This window comes from Nelumbo lutea, chromosome 1, assembly GCF_056320005.1.
Source record: "Nelumbo lutea isolate HS-2025 chromosome 1, American lotus-T2T, whole genome shotgun sequence".
Classification (NCBI taxonomy): Eukaryota; Viridiplantae; Streptophyta; class Magnoliopsida; order Proteales; family Nelumbonaceae; genus Nelumbo; species Nelumbo lutea.
The window spans coordinates 196,651,458-196,669,745 of record NC_142684.1 but is presented as its reverse complement, the minus strand read 5'-3'; the positions used below and the strand labels follow the sequence as shown (position 1 = coordinate 196,669,745).

At 36.8% G+C, this 18,288-nt stretch overlaps 1 protein-coding gene across 5 annotated transcripts; it reads right to left on the bottom strand.

The window, feature by feature from the left end:
* Positions 1 to 3,505: 3,505 nt before the first annotated feature.
* On the bottom strand, positions 3,506 to 9,682 carry LOC148880198 (YCF49-like protein). Of its 5 annotated transcripts, none has more exons than XM_088962035.1 (5): positions 9,198 to 9,677; positions 8,961 to 9,039; positions 5,204 to 5,272; positions 4,069 to 4,212; positions 3,506 to 3,962 (listed from the first exon to the last, which is right to left on the bottom strand). In XM_088962035.1, exons 1-4 carry the CDS (start codon positions 9,524 to 9,526, stop codon positions 4,105 to 4,107), a joined length of 585 nt encoding a protein of 194 aa, XP_088818161.1. In that variant the 5' UTR covers positions 9,527 to 9,677; the 3' UTR covers positions 3,506 to 3,962; positions 4,069 to 4,104. The 5 variants fall into 5 exon arrangements, with proteins under 5 accessions (XP_088818161.1, XP_088818163.1, XP_088818164.1 ...); XM_088962037.1 differs by having other exon boundaries at positions 4,069 to 4,135; positions 9,198 to 9,647; XM_088962038.1 differs by having other exon boundaries at positions 3,506 to 3,948; positions 4,069 to 4,135; positions 9,198 to 9,647.
* Positions 9,683 to 18,288: the final 8,606 nt, after the last annotated feature.

The following is an 18,288-nucleotide window of genomic DNA, read 5'->3' as shown; positions in this document are numbered from 1 at the left end:
ATTTCAGTAACAATAATCCCAATAATAAATGAAAAATTTGACTTAAATAAAAGCCATTTTGTTCCAATCCAAAAAATTAAACAACTTGACTTTGACACTTCCTGTGAGTTTTAGAGTTTAATTTATTGTTGAATGAAACCTGCAGGCCTTAATAGTCCCTTCATAGACCCCATTGGACGCCATTATTTTTTTCGGGTTTTGACGATCCATCCTTAGAAATCTTAGTTCTACCTTAAGGTAAGGTAGAATGAATCTTGACCGTAGATTGATACTAAACTTACAGACAGAATGCGATTTATAAGGAGGCTAATAATAGACTAAATGGTGGCTCGTGGGATTAGGGAAGGAGCGTTTCCTCCGTTGTAGAAGGAAACGAAGGTGGACTGGTGGCCAAATAATAGAGTAGTAATTGGGTGGTCAATAACATGTAATGAATGCACTTTCTCCATTTTCATTTTTCCGGATGCAATTAAGGACGTCTCTCTCTCTCTCTCATTACAAGTACGACGCAAAAATATGCCAGGACCCACTTGTCTATTTCTCATACGCCCAAACTATTCAACACTGGAATGATCAAAATCAAAAACCAACGCCCCAAAATTTCAAAAGTAATCATGAAGAAATTAGCCCTGTTTGTATTGCACGTGCATTTCACGTGATACCCACTTTGTCCACCCCGGACACAGAAGAGAGAGAGAGAGAGAGAGAGAGTCAATGTGGTTAGGTTTCTTCTTTTGTCCCTTTTCTTCATGTAATCGAGTACGAAAACCATACTCATTTATTTTGGAGAGTGAAACACCCATTTTGGCTTCATCTTCCTCTTCATCATCACTCTCTCTCCTCCCCACAGTCTCTCTCTCTCTCTCTTCTATCAGATAGGTAGAGGGTGGTATGGTGGCTGTGGTGATGATGGCATTCTGTCCATCTCCTTCATTTGAAGTTTTGAACCACCCCGGGTTGGCTGGTGGGCCACGTGGCTTGCTGGAGTGGTACCATGTGAGACCTACTCATCCTATTCCTATGCAGAGCCGATGTGCATACATTGAATTCAAATCAGCCCCCCACAAGGTTGTCTCTCACAACGTCCCACAGCACATCCCTGCCGTCTATTAAGAACATCATTTCTGATATAGGACGTTGTGGGGGCAATCTTGTGGGGGCTGATTTGATCTCGTACATTTGCGGCATTCTTCATTATATCTACCGATCATGGTCATGGGTCAGATGACGGACGAGCGCCTACCTTGGAGTGATTGTCGTTTGTATCCATTCCATCGTCCTAACTTCTAAAACCTAAAAGCAGCTCAGGTGCCGCACCGACTGCTTTGTTACTGTGGTGCGGTGCACATCGGACCGTTGGCTTGTCTTGTGGCCCATGCGTACGGCTTAGATCGAATGATCCCATTTGAATTGTACTGGATGATGACAGTCCATCTCGTGTTCAATGAAATTTTTGACTTGCGTTGCATGGGAGGATGGATGACGCCTTCTTTTCAAATTTGACTTTTTTTCCCCTTTTCCTGTTTAATAAGATTCAACAGCAAAAGCTACTCCGACCCACAACAGTTAAATCCGGTGTTTGTTCATACTTGGATGGGATCAAACAGACGGGGACATTGAAACTGCTGCAATTCATCTGTGTATGATCTCTAAGGAGCAGAAGGTGATTGATTGATGGGGAGGGGGGGGGGTCCTGAATTTAGATTGGAGGTCTTGATTTGGGGGCCATTTTGCTATAACAGCCCGTCCTATCTTTCTATTCTAAACTTATCCATACCAAGAGAAGAGAATCTGAACTGGTGGACCCAAAGGGGAGAGTGGTCACAGTCCCACAGCAGCAGCAGCAGCTACTGAAAAAATGGTCCAATGCACTCAATTTCATTCTTTAATAAGAGAGGAAGTGGGTCTCTTTCTCTCTCTCTCTCAATCAACCTTCTTATTATACACTACAGTGAGGTGAGCTCCTTTTCATTTCTTTGTTTTTGTGGTCCATTAGGAGGAGGGAAGAGTTGGTTGTTCGTTTTCAATCTTACCTCACATCCCAACTTTTTATTCATCTCTCATTATACTGAGTTTGAATACTGAAACCTGTGGTCAAAATGTTAATTTCTATGCTTTGGATGATGATGATGATGATGATGGCCATGTCTCATTGGGGGAATGGATGGAGTCCAGAGACAGTCCATCCATCCTCATCAGTCATCATACTCTTATTGAACATGGGAGCTAGGCTGAGCCATTTTTTGAGCAGTGAAGAGGAAAGAGTTACTTGGGGAGGAGCACCACTCAGTCTCAACTCAACCCTCATTTCTACTTCTCTACTATCACTCTACTACCGTCATTACTACAGATACTGTCTATCAACAGATGAATGATGAAAGTATGAAACCCACTCCATTCATGATTCACCTCAGCTCTCCAAATTAAGCGTTTCTCAGCTTTCACTGAGCTTCTGTTCTTTCTATTGTTCTACCTTCTACCCATTTGAAGTAGTTCACAATTTCACATGGATCATTGATGATGATGTCTCGTGTGGTCCACGTTATCATCCATCCCCCTCTCTGCTGTGCTGTGCTGTGCTGCCACTCAACAGCACAGTGCTTTCCTGTTTACAATCGATTGCGCTTAAGATTCTTACACGTCCATCATGAGAAGTACATGCACGCATTAACAGATATGCTGCAATTAATGCACGCATGTACATGTCATGTATGGTATCGTTATTCTGCCTACAATACATTCAGCCATACGATAAGAGCTCGTCTCTGCTCTTAAGTCTTTACCCAGTCAAACTCAATCATGCTTCTTCAGCTCAAACTCAAATGGTTAACGCTTAAACAAGGCAAGCCTCTTCTCTTCAGTACTTCCGCATGCGCTGACTGACTTGCTCCAGCCAGCCACGCGCCCATTCCGCCCATTGGCATGAGCATGTCAGCTTGATGGGCTGGCCTGCAGGCAGGCAACAACCTTTGAACCAGACATCTATTTGTTTGATGGACGGTACCCTTCCTCACCTACCAAATTGGCAAATTCTTCCAACCAGAATCCTGGAATTAGATTTAGATGGTTGGGTTGCGTCCATGTGAAAAAATGGTGCCATCCATAAATAAGGCATTCAAACACATTGAGTGATAGTAGAAGCTTCAGCTGCCCTTATCTATCTCCTCTGCTTACCTAGTTATAACTTTTTAGAGAGCTATTAGATAAGTAAGCATGCCCAAAGGATCTCCATCTTTGTATTATACCTTCACCACCAGTTCTTCAGGGATTCATCACTTTGAGCAAGTTAGTCAGTTTGGCTATGGTTTTGAGTCTTTTCCTCCCTTCACCTCTTGAATCTCAATGGCAACATATGGAATACCCACATTCCATGACGAACCAATTCTTTCTGTATATTTCCATTGATTTTGCAACTAGAATGACCATTTCAGGGAAATGGAAACATTATATACTTTGCCAATGGCTATCAAATGCAGATAATTTACTGAAAGATGTACAAAACTAATGAAGAACCACAAAAACAAACTTGAGGCACTTCATATTTAACAACCCTTTAACAGGTCGTATAGACTCTTTTAATCTAAAGATGCTACAGCTTATGATAATTAATACAGAAACTTGAAAATGTATAGTATTACAACTAGGAAGATGCCGTCGATTCCCTTGTTTGACAGATAAATTCACTGATGTTTTAGATATCTCAGATCTTCCAGCATTTACCAGCCAATACATCCAACTTTTAGTTGAAAAAATAATGTTCCTTTGTAATGTTGCCAGAAGCTGCACAGTGGTCTGTGCATACATATTTCACAACAATTATAACATGGGAAGGACATTTGTCTTCTGAATGTGCGGTGTCATTCTAAGAATTTGGGTTTCTTGTCGCGAAGAGGTTCATTTCCTCTCATAGCTGAGAACACTTCTACTTTATTTCCTCTTCCTTTTTCTCTGTACTAGTACAACTTCCATAACCAATGATGTAGATTGGCATTTTCAGCCACTGACTAATAAACTTCCATTAAAACAAATTTTCCCTAATATAATGCAATCAAGAAGAGAAGATTTTACCTTGTAGACTGGCCATGGTTCTAGTAAAAAGTACTCTTACAGGTTCTCCGGCCCCTTCTGAAAAGATCTGTATATTCGAAATGTGGCAATGCACATAGTCAAGTTACCAATAACTGTCAATGCTGCTTGGATAGCCACCAGTACCTATGATTTGTTACAGTAGAACATATATGACAGAGAGAGAAGGTAAGAGAAAGCTGATGAAATGAACAAATGATGACCAATTATCACACACACACACACACAAATTGTGTCTGACACCCCCTTCAACTTACAAGCATGCATTCATATATTTCTAACATATCTAAAGTCTTACAAATTGGGGATATTGTATTCAGGTTTTTCTGGATCTTCAGGAAAGGTGGGACCCATGAAAATAAAAGTCAAATTCTATACTCTGTTATTTCTATTCATTGAATGTTTAATATATTAATCTTTTCCTTCAACATGGTCACTTGATAATTTGAGATTTCAACTAAAACAAATGGGTGTGCTAGTCAGGTCATTTAGTGAAAAAGTCTAAAACTACCCAGGAATCTTCTACATGCTCCTATTGCCATCCTTTCTTCACAGGGACACTTTCAGCTTAAAGCTCATTGCCATGTGTTCAAATAGGTATACTTTGGATAGCTTGGACTACTTACGGTGTAGAGGTAATGTGAACACATGGCTGATCCAGAGGATTTAGATCGGCCCCTGAATTTGTCCACATGGCTGTAATAGATAAGGTGGTCTAGCAAGCTTGTACCATTGCATCCATGTGAAAAGGTACCCTAATTGGGTCAACTAAGGGCAGTCCCTAGCCAAACTACCTGTTTCTGCCATGAGAAGGAATCTTGTGGCAGATCAAACTGTTCATATGATAAGGTATTCTTCACCATATAGTTATACCCCAGTTCACATTAGCCCTATACAGGACCTGATATTGGATCCGTCCCCAAGTAATATGAGCCATCCAAATTGTCAATATTTTAATTGTGGAAAGGAGGAGGGTTTATTCTGTGAACCTGAAAAGACCCATCCCATCCCATATACAACAAACTACAAAAACAGAGCAACAATTACTAATGTAGGTTGACTGTCAAGTTCTAAATGAGATCTTCACCCATATGATAAGAAAAATAAGTATGCTTGCCTCGAGAGATTCAGAGTTATAGAAGAAATGCCACGTGCATGCACATAATGCCCCACCTAGCAGGGGTACCTAAATCAATTAAGATTTTCATTAGAAAGTTCATAAATAAAATATGAACCACATTTAGAAATATCACATTATTTTACAAGCAGAAATTCATGACCAATAATTGTAAAACCAAGAATGCTTGCAACTTGTGCTGCTACTTGCTTAAAGCATTACTGTTTCCCTACAGCAATGCCTTTAAGGAAATAGCAAACAAAAGTAGAAGAAGAGACATAAATAATTTGGACATTCAAATTGTTTGTTTTGTTCAATTCTCTGTATTAACAAGAATATTTGAAAACTAGTTGATTTTCCTAATTTTGAATCATATCTCTTGACAAATGTTCTTAAGCAAATTACAACAAACCTTGATTAAGAAAGAGAAGAAAGAAAATGGTGCCTTGGATAATTTCTCTCCTTATTAAGGAAGGAAATGCAACAATTAATTGTATTTTCTTTCAAACTGTAAAGATTTTATTTTCCGGGAAAATGGTACACTCAAGGGACATGGGTCATACATGCAATAATGCAAACATATATGAAACATGCATGTATTTATTATTTTCTTTGCCAGCAATCCTTTTTGTGCTGTTCAGGATAAATGAAAAGAAAAAGGAACAGCTGAACCCAAACACTTTGACATCATTGATGTTGCTAGAAAACTGAAAATGGTAGCTTCTCACAGTCCTTTTTCTTTTAAAAGATTTCAAAGGTGTTGGTTGTGTTAGGGCTGCAAATCAGGTTGCCTGAGTTGAAGAGCTTCACCTACATCAAGCTTGGATTAGGGTTTGGGTCCATACAAAATATAGCAAATGCTCAGCCCAACCGAACCCAAGTTGCACCCATAGTTGTTGTCGTCTCAAGATTGATTTGGAGGCACTTGTAGCCCTAATGTTGAGTGATGTTGAACAAAATGGAATGATTAAACTTACTTATCCTCTTCTTGGTAAGAATAAACAAGCTTATATCTGCCGGTTTCTTGCTTGGAAGTCCAGTCTCTTGAACATTTAGGCATTATTCTATGATGAAATAAGGAGAATAATTTGTGGTTACTTGGTTACATTGGCTGAAAACTTTGGCCTCGTTTGCAAACTTCTCAGTAGATGAGATGGTAAAAAACTGGAAGGAAATTGCACAAAGCCTCAGCTAAGAAGACATCACTCTCTTGCTGGAGTCCCCCATCTAATGGCTTTCTGAAACTAAATTTTGATGGCAGCAGTATGGGAAATCCGGGTCCATCTGGAATAGGGGGAGCAATAAGAGATGAACATGGAAATCTGTTAGCTATGTTTTTAGGACCAATTGGGGAAGGGGATTCCATGAGGGCTGAGATTCTTGCAGCCATTGAAGGGGTTCGAACAGTCAAGGAGATGCAAATTAGAAAGCTGATTATTGAAGGAGATTCTGAAGTGATGGTGAACTGGTTAAAAGAAATAACTCAAGGATATGAAAGTACAGCAATGAAAAATGAAAATTTAAGTGGCTGGTTAAGGATGTTGAAATTCAGTACAAATGGGTTAAGAGAAGTGCAAACTCACTGGCAGATGGTTTAGCCAGGCAAGGGGTTAATAGAAACTCTTTGTTTTGGGCTTTATTGTAATTGTATTTGCTGCTCATAGACTGTTTTAGGGAGCTAAGATTGTTTAGCCCCCTTGCTTTGTAATTCTTCTTAAATTTAATGAATACATTTCACAGTTATTGATCAAAAAAAAAAAAAAAACAAGACGTCCTATAGAATGAGTTCTATTGTTCACTCATTGAGGATTTCCCAGATTGATGCTAAATTGATCGGTGAATAACTCTAAACCACATAGGAATCCGCCACATGGCAACTTGGTTTGGGGCTCAAAAAGGATTGCTTGTCCTCCTCTCCTCACTCCATATTCCTGGAATAAATTTTGAAAGAAAAGACCTGGCCGCATGTGCAGAAAAAATCTGCTTATGGGCTTCCTTTATATATATATATATATATATATTCTCTAATAAAAGTTCAGATGATTATCACAACTTAGGAAAGGCTGCAACGTAAGGTGGGGTATGTGGGTGATTTGGATTGCATGAGTGAATGTACATCCAAGCCAGAGGTTCCTCAATATGATGGAATGTCTAGATTTTCCACAAGATTCCTCTGGCAAAAATAGTTGGGCTCATCTTGGAAGCAAGTATGTCACTAACAACAATGGATGGTAATGCTGGCCCAGCATGGCAACTTTCCCCTTTCAAACGAAATTCATTGCTAAATAGCCTCGTTTTTGCATTCACACTTTTCTTGGGATTTTGGTTTTAGAGGAGGGCTTAAAGGCTTTGGATGTCAGGACATCATTCTTCTCTTTGACTCCCTTAAACGTGTTTTTCTTTTCTTTTCTTTTTAATTTTTGATAAATGGTAAAGACTTAAACATGTTTTTCTTGTGACATCCAGATCTGATTCCAGGGTCTAGGCTCTTGATTCCTTGGGTTACTTCTCTGGCTATTTAAAGCTTAGGATGTCTCTTTTGTCTCTTCAAGGCTTCATTCTTTTCCTAGTTAAGGCTTTATGGGATGGTTCTGCACCATCAAACATTGAAGATTTTTGCTGAGAAGTCACTTTAAAGATAACCAATGAGATGGTGTTGCTCCCCTCATTTATGGGATGATTATACACAATCAAAGATTGAAGCTTTTTGCTCATTTATGGGAAGGTTTACATCATTGAAAAATAAATGTCTCTAGGAGAGGTGTCTTCAGGAATCATTTTGGATGCATATTTCTAAGCTATTTGGGCCTTATAGGAGAAGGAAACCTGTTGCTAGCTCAGCTGTTACTACTTTTACAGCTTCTGGAATTGGCCTACTGCCATGGTTGTTTTATAGACAGGTCATCAGGTAGAGGATGATTGTCGAATGGTGATAGGATAACTTAGATTCCATTCTCCTGTGGCACTTTACTAGAGAACTCAAGGCCCTGGAATCTAAGTTGAAAAAGCTCATTTAGATGAGTTCCTAGATCTGCCAATGACTTGGGAGATGCTCTAGCTGGGAATGGGGTTGTGTAAGCTTTTTCCCTTCTGGGGGTACTAGGCCAGGGGGGCAAGTATTAATTTGCCCCTGTACTCTTCTTTTTTATGTTATTTGTCAGCTTTCTATTGTACACTCTTGTCTCCCTTGATCTATTTCTGGGAGATTTACCCTTCAATTTATGAACAAGATTCTTTTGATAGGTGTTAATAATGAAAACAAGAAATGCAGAATGGAAAATTGGAATTACAATTTTGGTGAAAAATGATGTTGCTGTATAAATCCTTCCTTGTATTTTCGGGAAACCTGATCCTGTTTTAGTACATCCTTATTCATTTCAAGTATCATTCCTTATGGGTTAGGACAAAAAGAAATCTAAGGTTTAACATTTCCTCAAGTTCAAGGGTAAAAGATAAAAGACATTAATTTAAGTAATCATCTTCCAGAAAGGTGCTCAGCATACATGCATATTTTTCATCAAATTGCTTCTCCACTTAATTATAAATTCTATAATACCGAAGACTCAACCAATACAAGCTCACAGTCCTCACATGACCGTTTCCAATGAATATCAGCATTTCATGTCAAGTCCAATTAAAAATTTATATTTTCCATAGGTGGAACTTCAAGCATGTACAAATTTATAAAAAAATACAGAAAATTATCATAATGGATGAAAGGAAATAGAAAAAGAAGAACGAGGAGTGATATGCCTACCATACCCCAAGAGAGCCCTTTCCAAGATTCATACCCAGATTTCTCCCCGTATTGCCAAACTAAAGCCATTGCCGTGACCCTAGAGAGAGAGAGAGAGAGAGAGCAATAGCTAAGGAATATTAGCAAGGAAACAGAAAAGGAAAAGGAGGGAATCGGAAACCCCACAAAGACAAGATATCAAATTCAGATACTAATAATGCGATGCAAAAATAACGAGTGAGAAAACAATCGTTTCACCATTCGATGACGCTGGAGACATGAACAGCCCAGGTCGGCAGCGAGAGTGCGTTTGCGGGTTCAATGAGTTGCAGAGAAGAACCCAGTAAAGGGAATTCCGCAGCAGAGGCAGCTCCCCCAATTGTCAGGGCTAAACCTGCCCCGACAAGAGCTGCCACGGTGCCGTGGTTGTGAAGCATATCGTGGATAATGGGTTTCAAGGTTTGTCTACGACGAGAGATCGGCAATGGCGGAAGGTGAGTTGCAGTTGATGGGGTTGGAGCGCCAACCGTTTGTGTTGGTCTGTAAGAAGCGAAAGGCTTTGGAGAATACGAGGCCACTGTTGCCATGAGCTATAGTAGTAGACTAGCAGTACACTAGGCTTCAACTCCCCAGCTCTGAATCTGAAGTTCGGTCTGCAAATCAGCAGCTTGGGATCTTGGGGACGTTTTTGATAATATAAAATTCAGATAAAGTCGCATTTGTTAAAATATTCTGGCTAGAATGTGCCACACCACATTAGATGCACGTAATCACGTATGTTACACGTGGCAATTTCAGATAACATTTTTTTTTTACATCAAACAAACGGACGAAAACAATTCAGACGGCAAGACCAACAAATTAGACAAACACCAAGACTTAATACCAAAGGTAAGAAAAAAAACAAATACAAAGACGCAGCGCAACAAAAGATAAAAAAAAAAACAAAACAGGCAAAACAACAGAGAAGACTACAAAGACTAAGGGGCACCAGTCCACTCACCCACTAACATCTGAGAAAATCAACAAGTTCAGAAAATAATTTTCATTAAAACCACCAGAGGCCAGCTTGTGAGCAGCTGAATTTGCTTCATGGAGAACCCATCTGAAACGAACATATCTGCTTTCACAAAGAGTTCGATTGCCTTTTAACAAAATGATAATATCTTGATGGCGATTTACTAAATTTGAAGATAAACAGTTCACAATATGAAAAAATGTCCAGCTCAAACAAAGTACAGAATCTGCATTCTTAATAATCACCACTTTTAGAGCTTCAACAAGAGCAGCAACTTCAGCCATTATAGGAGGGGAGGGCTTAACTGAATCTGAACCACAACCAGCCCCCAACAAACTCTGTTTCAGTCACGAGCCTTAAAAAATTAAAACTAGTCTTATTTGGAGCAACAAAACCGCCATTTACATTGATTGTTAATACACCCATTCCCCCATTTTGATTGATCAATTACATAAGTCTCTCTCGATCCAAATTGTTATCACATGGTTATGCATATAAAAGGTGTTTTATAACTTAAACATTTTATTAGTATAGGTATCTCAGAGTATTGTCAAAGTTATTGGTGGAAAGACTTTAAACCAATTATTCTTAAGACGGACCGGAGATATCCATACACATAAAATATCCCATATCTGCAAGAATTTCAAATTTTGCTAAGCACTATTATGGCCATGTGTTTCTTTCCTAGTCTCATGAACAATCCCGAGAACAAACCCAATCTCTCATGAGAAGCGACACTTATATGTTTGTATAAGTGAAGTTCCATTATGTGTTCCATTATTACACACATTTCATAATTTCATAAGAGTTTAACTCAACTTTTCATCATAACGGACAACACTGTTTATATATTGATGGAAAATTTCTCAATGTCAGTGTTAACAGTCACATTGTTGTAACCCATTAAATTCAATACTAATGTTTAAGTTCAGCTCGGGTTACCATTATAGGTGATCAAATAAAATGTTTTAATCCCATCTCTTTTGTTGTCGTTCTTACCAATTCTCTAGTCAAACCTTTGGTAAGAGGATCAACAAAGTTTTTACTTGACCTCACATAATTTATAGTGATGTCCCTATCTTGAATCAGTTGCCTAACAAATTCATGTCTCAAACTTATATGTCTGGACTTACCATTGTATGTACCATATAGGTTCTCGACTAGGGATGATCATGGGCTGAGCCGGACTTTGCACTTATGATAAGGGCTAAAGCTTAGGCCTGAGCCCAGGCTGGCCCAGAGTTCTGAGCCTATAACATAAGCTCTAGCCTATGTTTATACGAGCTCGAGCCGGGCTGGGCCTGATTTTGGGCCAATATCTTTCATATATAAAACATTATATATCTATAATATTTAGCATGCATATAAACTTTTATTTATAATATAAATTATACATGTCATGTTATAATATTTATATATAAAATATATAACATAATATAAAATAACATGTATACATATGTATACATTATACACAAAATGTGTAAGTTTAAATATATGCGGGTCGGGTCGGGCTTGAAGTAAATGGAAATTGGAAGTTTTATATCAAATAATAAATTCTTAATCCATTCAGCATCTTTTCCAACAACCGTTAAGGCAATGAATTTGGACTCCATAGTTGAGTGAGATATATAAGTTTGTCTCTTGGATGCCCAAGATATTGCATCCCCACCAACTTGCATCAGTGTACCATTCCAGTACAACTGGATAATCATAGTAGAATAAGTCAAGTTCTAAGGTTCTTTTGAGGTACCCAAGAACTCTCTCAATTGCCTTCTAATGCTTTGCATCGAGATTACTTGAAAATGACTAAGTTTGCTTACTACAAATGCAATATCAGGTCTACTACAAAGCATAACATATATCAAATTTCCTATTGCACTAGCATACTCAAGTTATGCATTTGCTCTACCAGAATTTTCTACTAGCTTTATACTAAAATCATATGGTGTGCTATATTCTTTACATCCTAAATGCTTAAATTTCTCAAGTATTCTCTCAATGCAATGTGATTGGCTTAATGCATAACTCTTACCATGCCTTTTAACTTTTATTCCCAAGACGATATCTACTCACAATAAGCATGCCATCAACATAAGGACATACAATTATACAATAATTTCAGTAATTTTGAGTAAATGCATCTATCATCACTATTGTGTTTAAAACAAAAAACTAGAATGCAAGAATCAAATTTTTCATGCCATTGTTTGGGTGCTTGTTTTAAACTATATAGTGATTTAACTAGTTTACAGGCTTTCTTTTCATTTCAAAGAAGAACAAATCCTTCTATTTGTTCCATATAAACTTCTTCATTTAAATCACCATTTAAAAAAACAGTTTGAACATCCATTTGATGAACATATAGATAAATGGATGCTAATACTATAAGTGTTCTAATAGAAGTTGTTCTAGCCACTGGTGCATAGGCGTCAAAGTAGTCAATCCATTTCTTTTGATTGAATATTTTGGTTTCCAATTTATATTTAAAAGTTTGTACAGTTCCATTAGTGTTGTATTTTCTTATAAACACCCATTTACATTTGATTGGTTTTGATCATAGAGACAAGTCTATTAGTACCCATGTGTTATTTGACATTATTGAATCCATTTCATCATTTATAGCTTCCTTCCGAAAGGCAACATTCTAGAGGTCACGACCTCACTATAGGTCTTCGAATCATTTTCAATGTTTAGTATAATGGGTATCTTGTTTAAAATACTTTCTCTATTAGCCTCGACCAATAATACAATTGACAGAGTAGAGATAAAATCTGAACCTAAGTGTTTCTTTGTTCATTGCCTTTGATTTCTTCTAAGTTCTATTATAGGTGTTACAGTTATGTTATTTCTTATTTCAGTCTCATTGTTGCCAATGGGTATTGAGATCTGAGTTTCTCTTTCAGGTTCTCTGTCATTTTTTATAGATTCAAAACATAGTTTATTTTCAAAGAATTCAACTCTAGTTTTAATTATTATGTTGGACTCTAAGTATAGAAGCCTATAGGCCTTGCTATGTTTTGCACATCCAACAAGCATACTTCTCTTTGCTCTGAGTCCTAATTTAGTTCTCTTAGGATTTGGAACACTGTAATATGCTAAGCACACCACACTTTTAGGTATGCTAAGTTAGGCTTTTTTCCTATTCATAATTTATATGGACACTTATTAACTTTAGAAACAATTTTGTTATGTAAATGGCAGATGATTAGGAGTGCTTCCCCCCACAAGTTTAAGGGTGCATTAGTTTTCATCAGCATATAGTTTATCATTTATGTAAGTATTTTGTTTTTTCTTTCGGCCAGGCCATTCTGTTGAGAGGTATAGGGAAAAGAATTCTGATGTACTATTCCAAATTCTTCACAGAAAAAATTAAATTCCTTTTTAAAGTGCTCATCACCCCTATCACTTCTAAGAATTTTAATTTTCTTTTCCAATTGATTTTCAACTTCAATTTTTTATAGTTTAAACATGTCAAATGATTCATCATTAGTTCTCATAAGGTAGACATAGGTGTATCTAGAAAAATCATCAATAAAAGTTATGAAGTATATCTTTCCTCATCTAGTTAATACACCATTGAGTTTACATATGTCAAAATAAATTAGTTCTAAAAGTTGAGAATTTTTCTCAACACTTGAAAATGTTTCTTAGCCATTTTAGATTTTACATATATCTCACATTTGTCATTTAATTCGTTATTATAAGCAATTAAATCAAGTTTACTCATGTTTTAATAAATTTAAAATTCAAGTGTGTTAATCTATCATGCTATAAAGAAAAAGAATCAACAATATAAGTAGAATATTTTCCTTTATTAATACTTAATTTGAACATACTATTACAACCATATCCCTTTCCAACAAACATCCCATTCTTGGACAAGATTAGTTTATCAGATTCAAAAACAACTTTGAATTCCCTCTTACAGACAAGATTTGCTGAGACCAAGTTCTTTCTAATGTTAGGAACATGGAGAACATTCAGAAGTGTCGATCTTTTCGGAGGTGAAGTTCAATTCCGCGCTGCCTCTTCCAGCAACTTTGGCACATGTTTGGTTTCCCATCTGTACCTCCTGCCCATCAATCACTTCTTCATCTGTATTGAACAATGACTTGTCCTTGCAAACATGGATTGTGGCGCCTGAAACAAACCACCCTCCAAAAGGCGATTCTGCCATATTGACTTCAATAATCATGGCTACTAGATTGTCTTCTACCATATTTGCGGACTTGGTTCCACATTTCCGGTTTTGGCAAACTCGGTCATAGTGCCAATTCTTTCCACAAACATAGCAAGATCCTTTCTTATTGTTATTTTTCTTGAATTTCCTGTCATTCGTTGTTACTTGTAATGTAGGATTAGTCTTCTTCGAACAAATTTCTACAAAATTGACCTTAGAGTTCAGCATACCGACTAGGGTCTTATCCATACTATCTCTAATCCGATACTCTTCTTCAATATGAAGGTATTGCTGAATTTGCTTTAATGTAAGTTCTTCAGCCTTGTGTAGAAGCTTCTTCCTGTAATCCTTCCAAGAGGGTGAAAGATTAGCAATTATTGTTCCCACTTGGAAAGATTGAGGAATGATGATATAAAGGGTGGAAGTTTAGCAATTATCCTTCCAAGAGGGTGTAGTTCGTGAACTTGTTCCAGTATGGGCTTATGGTCGTTCATAGTGAAATCAAAGTATTCTATGATAAGATACTTATTCGTACCCACTTCTTGCACCTTGTATTTGAATTGCAGAGCTTTCTAGATTTCTTTTAGAGATGTAAGTTCCTTGTAGAAGTTGTAGAGTCGATCTAATAAGGTATTCAGTATATGTCCTCGGCACAAAAGTGAATCATCTTCTCGTTTTGATCTTTCATTCTTTAGCTTTTCTGAGACTTTGTCAGTGAGTTTAGGAAGTGATTGCATATTTGGATTTAGGAGATAGTACAATTTTAGTGTGGTTAGAAAGAAAATCATATTGTCTTGCCACCGATTGAAGTTTGTTCTATCGAATCGATCTAGTTGAACAAGATCTTGGTTCATCATCTTGATCAAAGTCATACTTGCTTCCGCCTTTTGGAAAGCGGGGTCACTGAAACGTGGAGGAGAAGCTCTGAGACGCGTTTGAAGACATCGTCTTTAAAACATTATTTGCCCCCACTCAGTTTCACTGAGTTTCTTATTGGCACTACAAGAAAATAGGTCTATAGCTACTGCAATGTAGCTACATACGTAAAAATCCGTGGCTAAAGCATGGGCTATTGCTACAGACAATAAATGTGTAGCTAAAAATTGCCCTTTAGCTACGGTCATTTCATCCGTAGTTAGAATTCATTTTATCCGTGGCTAAAAGATCTTTATAGCCACGGATAACTAAATTCGTGGCTGGAAATCAGAGAAACTGAAAATTGATCTTTAGCCACGGTAATTTGTTTGTGGCTAAAAACACTTTTTTGTGGCTAAAAACTATTCATGGATATACCAATGGCCTTTAGTTATCCATGCTTATATAAATTTTAATTAACCATTAGCTACGATATTTGTCTGTAAGTAAAAGATATTTATAATTATACCCATGGATTTTAATTATGAATAGCTATAAGGATAATTAATAATTCATGGATGAAAATTTTAAAAATAATTAATAATTAATAAATTGTCAATATTTAATTATTGATAAATTCAATAATAATTAGTGATTACTAATTAATAATAATTAAAGTAATAAATATTTAATTTTGATAGTTTTTTCCTCTTAGCCCATCACATTTGAGATGGTCAATTTTGTAATTTTACCTTCACAACCAAATAGCCACACTAGTTAATGGAGTAGGGCTAAAGTGCTAAAATTCAAAAGTTCAAGGGTCTTTATCTTTTTGTTTTTAATTATTGAATTTATAAATGTTTTAATTTTCTTCCAATGAGGGATGAGGGAAGACGCGCAGAGAGGAGCAAAACCTTCACTCAAGAAAGAAGACGAGAAGAGAGGGAGAAAGAGCAAGAAAGAGGAGCAGTTCGTCCTAGTTTCCCACGCTTTTTATTCAGGAATTTTTAGGTGCCAAACTCTGTTGTTCTTCTCATTTGTAACTTCTACATGGATCTACGACGCAAGATCTCTCGTTAGGAAGTTTTCTGATGAGTAGCTATGCAGATTTCTGTGAATTCTAGGTCAAAATAAGTGTCCCCTATTGAAGCATTGGATGTATCTTTCATTTTCTTTCTTTCTTGTTTGGAATGGTTTTTGCATACTTTGATGGAGTTCTGAGTTTTCTGTTCGATTTATACTTCCTAAGAGTTCCACTTTGAATGTATAGTAGGTAGACCTGTTCATGGGTCGGGTAGCCCGATGTCCCGGCCCGCACCCTAGTCGGGCTTGGTCATGTAATTAGGCCCGTGGGCTTGACCTCAGGCCTAACATAGTAAGCCCGACCGTGTTTCAGGTCGGGCTTGGGATTTGTCAAAAAAGCCCGGCCCGGCCCGATTCAGCATTATATATTCTATATTATATAAAATATGTATTTTATATTATATAAATATATAAATAATATAATATTTATTGAAATATATATTTATAATTTAATATATACATTTTTTATTCTTTTCTTTATAATTTCTCTCTCTCTCTCTCTCTCTCTCTCTCTCTCTCTCTCTCTCTCTCTCTCTCTCTCTATTCAGCCGCTTTAGCAGTAGGTCTGATGGTTGGGCTCGGGCCTTAGAAAAATCTGTTAATACAGAGTGAAAGCCCGGCCCGGCCCATGAACAGGTCTAGTAGTAGGTGAAAGTGGGGAAGTTTGTTGTGGTTGTGGGTGCTTGTGGATTTCGAAAATCTTTTTCATGAAGTTGGATTTCAGGCAGGAAAGAAATTTTTTTTTTCAGTTGCGACCTTTTGATCTAGTGTTTGTTTTTCTTTACCGGATGTGGGTGTTGCTGATGTGGTTTTATTCGTTTGGATTTTTTTTTTGGGAAAATGCAGGTTTTAATTCTAGTAGGTGATTTATTTGTATAATTCCTATTTGATTAATTGGATTGTAGAGCTTCTTTCTTATGAGAAGCTGGAATGAATTTTTAATGACTTTTTTTTCAAAGTTTTTTCCTATGAAAAAGGATAATGTTTTCTTGTTTCTCGTTGATTTAGAAAGTTAACAAAGTTATTACACTTAGTGGTCTTTAATATTGGAAAAAAGGTTTATCTTCTACAATGCCACGATTGTATTAGAACTGACATTTTGTGGGTTTTGCAAGAAGTACATATCCTAAATCAAGTCTATCCATTCTTCTAGACTTCTTTTATTCATGGTAGATTGAATTCCTATGCCTCTTTTCAAAAGAAAAGCTTTTTCTCTAGTGGAACCACCCCGGGATTTGGAGCCTCGTGAGATAATTTTCCAAGTTTGCTTCACAAAAGAGATATTTCGTGATTATTAGTGTCCTCTTTGTATCTTCAGGGGTAATGACATGAGCTTTCATGAAAGCTATTATTTTATGCATTTGAATTGTTATATTTTATGCCTCTTTGTATCTTGTGACAAAGGTTTGATCTTCCAAGTCTTGTTTATCAAGGACAGATTGACACCACCATTATTTTGCAACCTGAGATATCAGACCATGTTCTTTATTTCAATCTTTCCTTAACCTAAATCAAAGAATATATGAAGTGGATGAATCTATATCATAGGAGAGTATGGGCATGTAAAGTAACTAGAAAACAAAACTTAACATATGAAGAGGCATTGGTTTCAGAGTGTCGTGCTACCAAGAAGGTTCCAACAGTTTCCTAATGAGCTAATGGCACTTGTGCATCTTATGATCCAATTCAATAAGAACTCATCATTGTGAAGAAAAGACATTTAAATTTGTTCAGCTTGAAACACACACACACTCTCTCTCTCTCTCTGCTCTTTTTTTTTTCTAATATTTTGATACTTTTTGTTGGTTCTCATGTTCCATACCTTCAAATTTTGAGCAGTTAATTTTTTATTGGTCCTTAGTTGAGTAACATGAGTTTAACATCATTTAAAGAGATAAGAGATCCTTCTTAATATTTAGGTAAAAGGGCTTTTGGATAAAAGGATTAAGAACCTCTACTCTTCCTGGAAATGACTAAGCCCTGTCTTTTAGGAATAGGAAAATCTTCCACCGATGGAAAGATGTTAATGAATTTGAAATTAATTTTGGCTTTAATATTGAATTAATTTTGATTTGAAAGTTCATTTTAGAAAATCCTTTTGCACAATGATATATTCTAAAGCTAGGTTTTAGAGGAAAAAGCAATAAGGTGATAAATTGCATAAAGTGCATATGATCTTTTTTCCATTTTTATGTTTTGGTTATTGTTGTAAC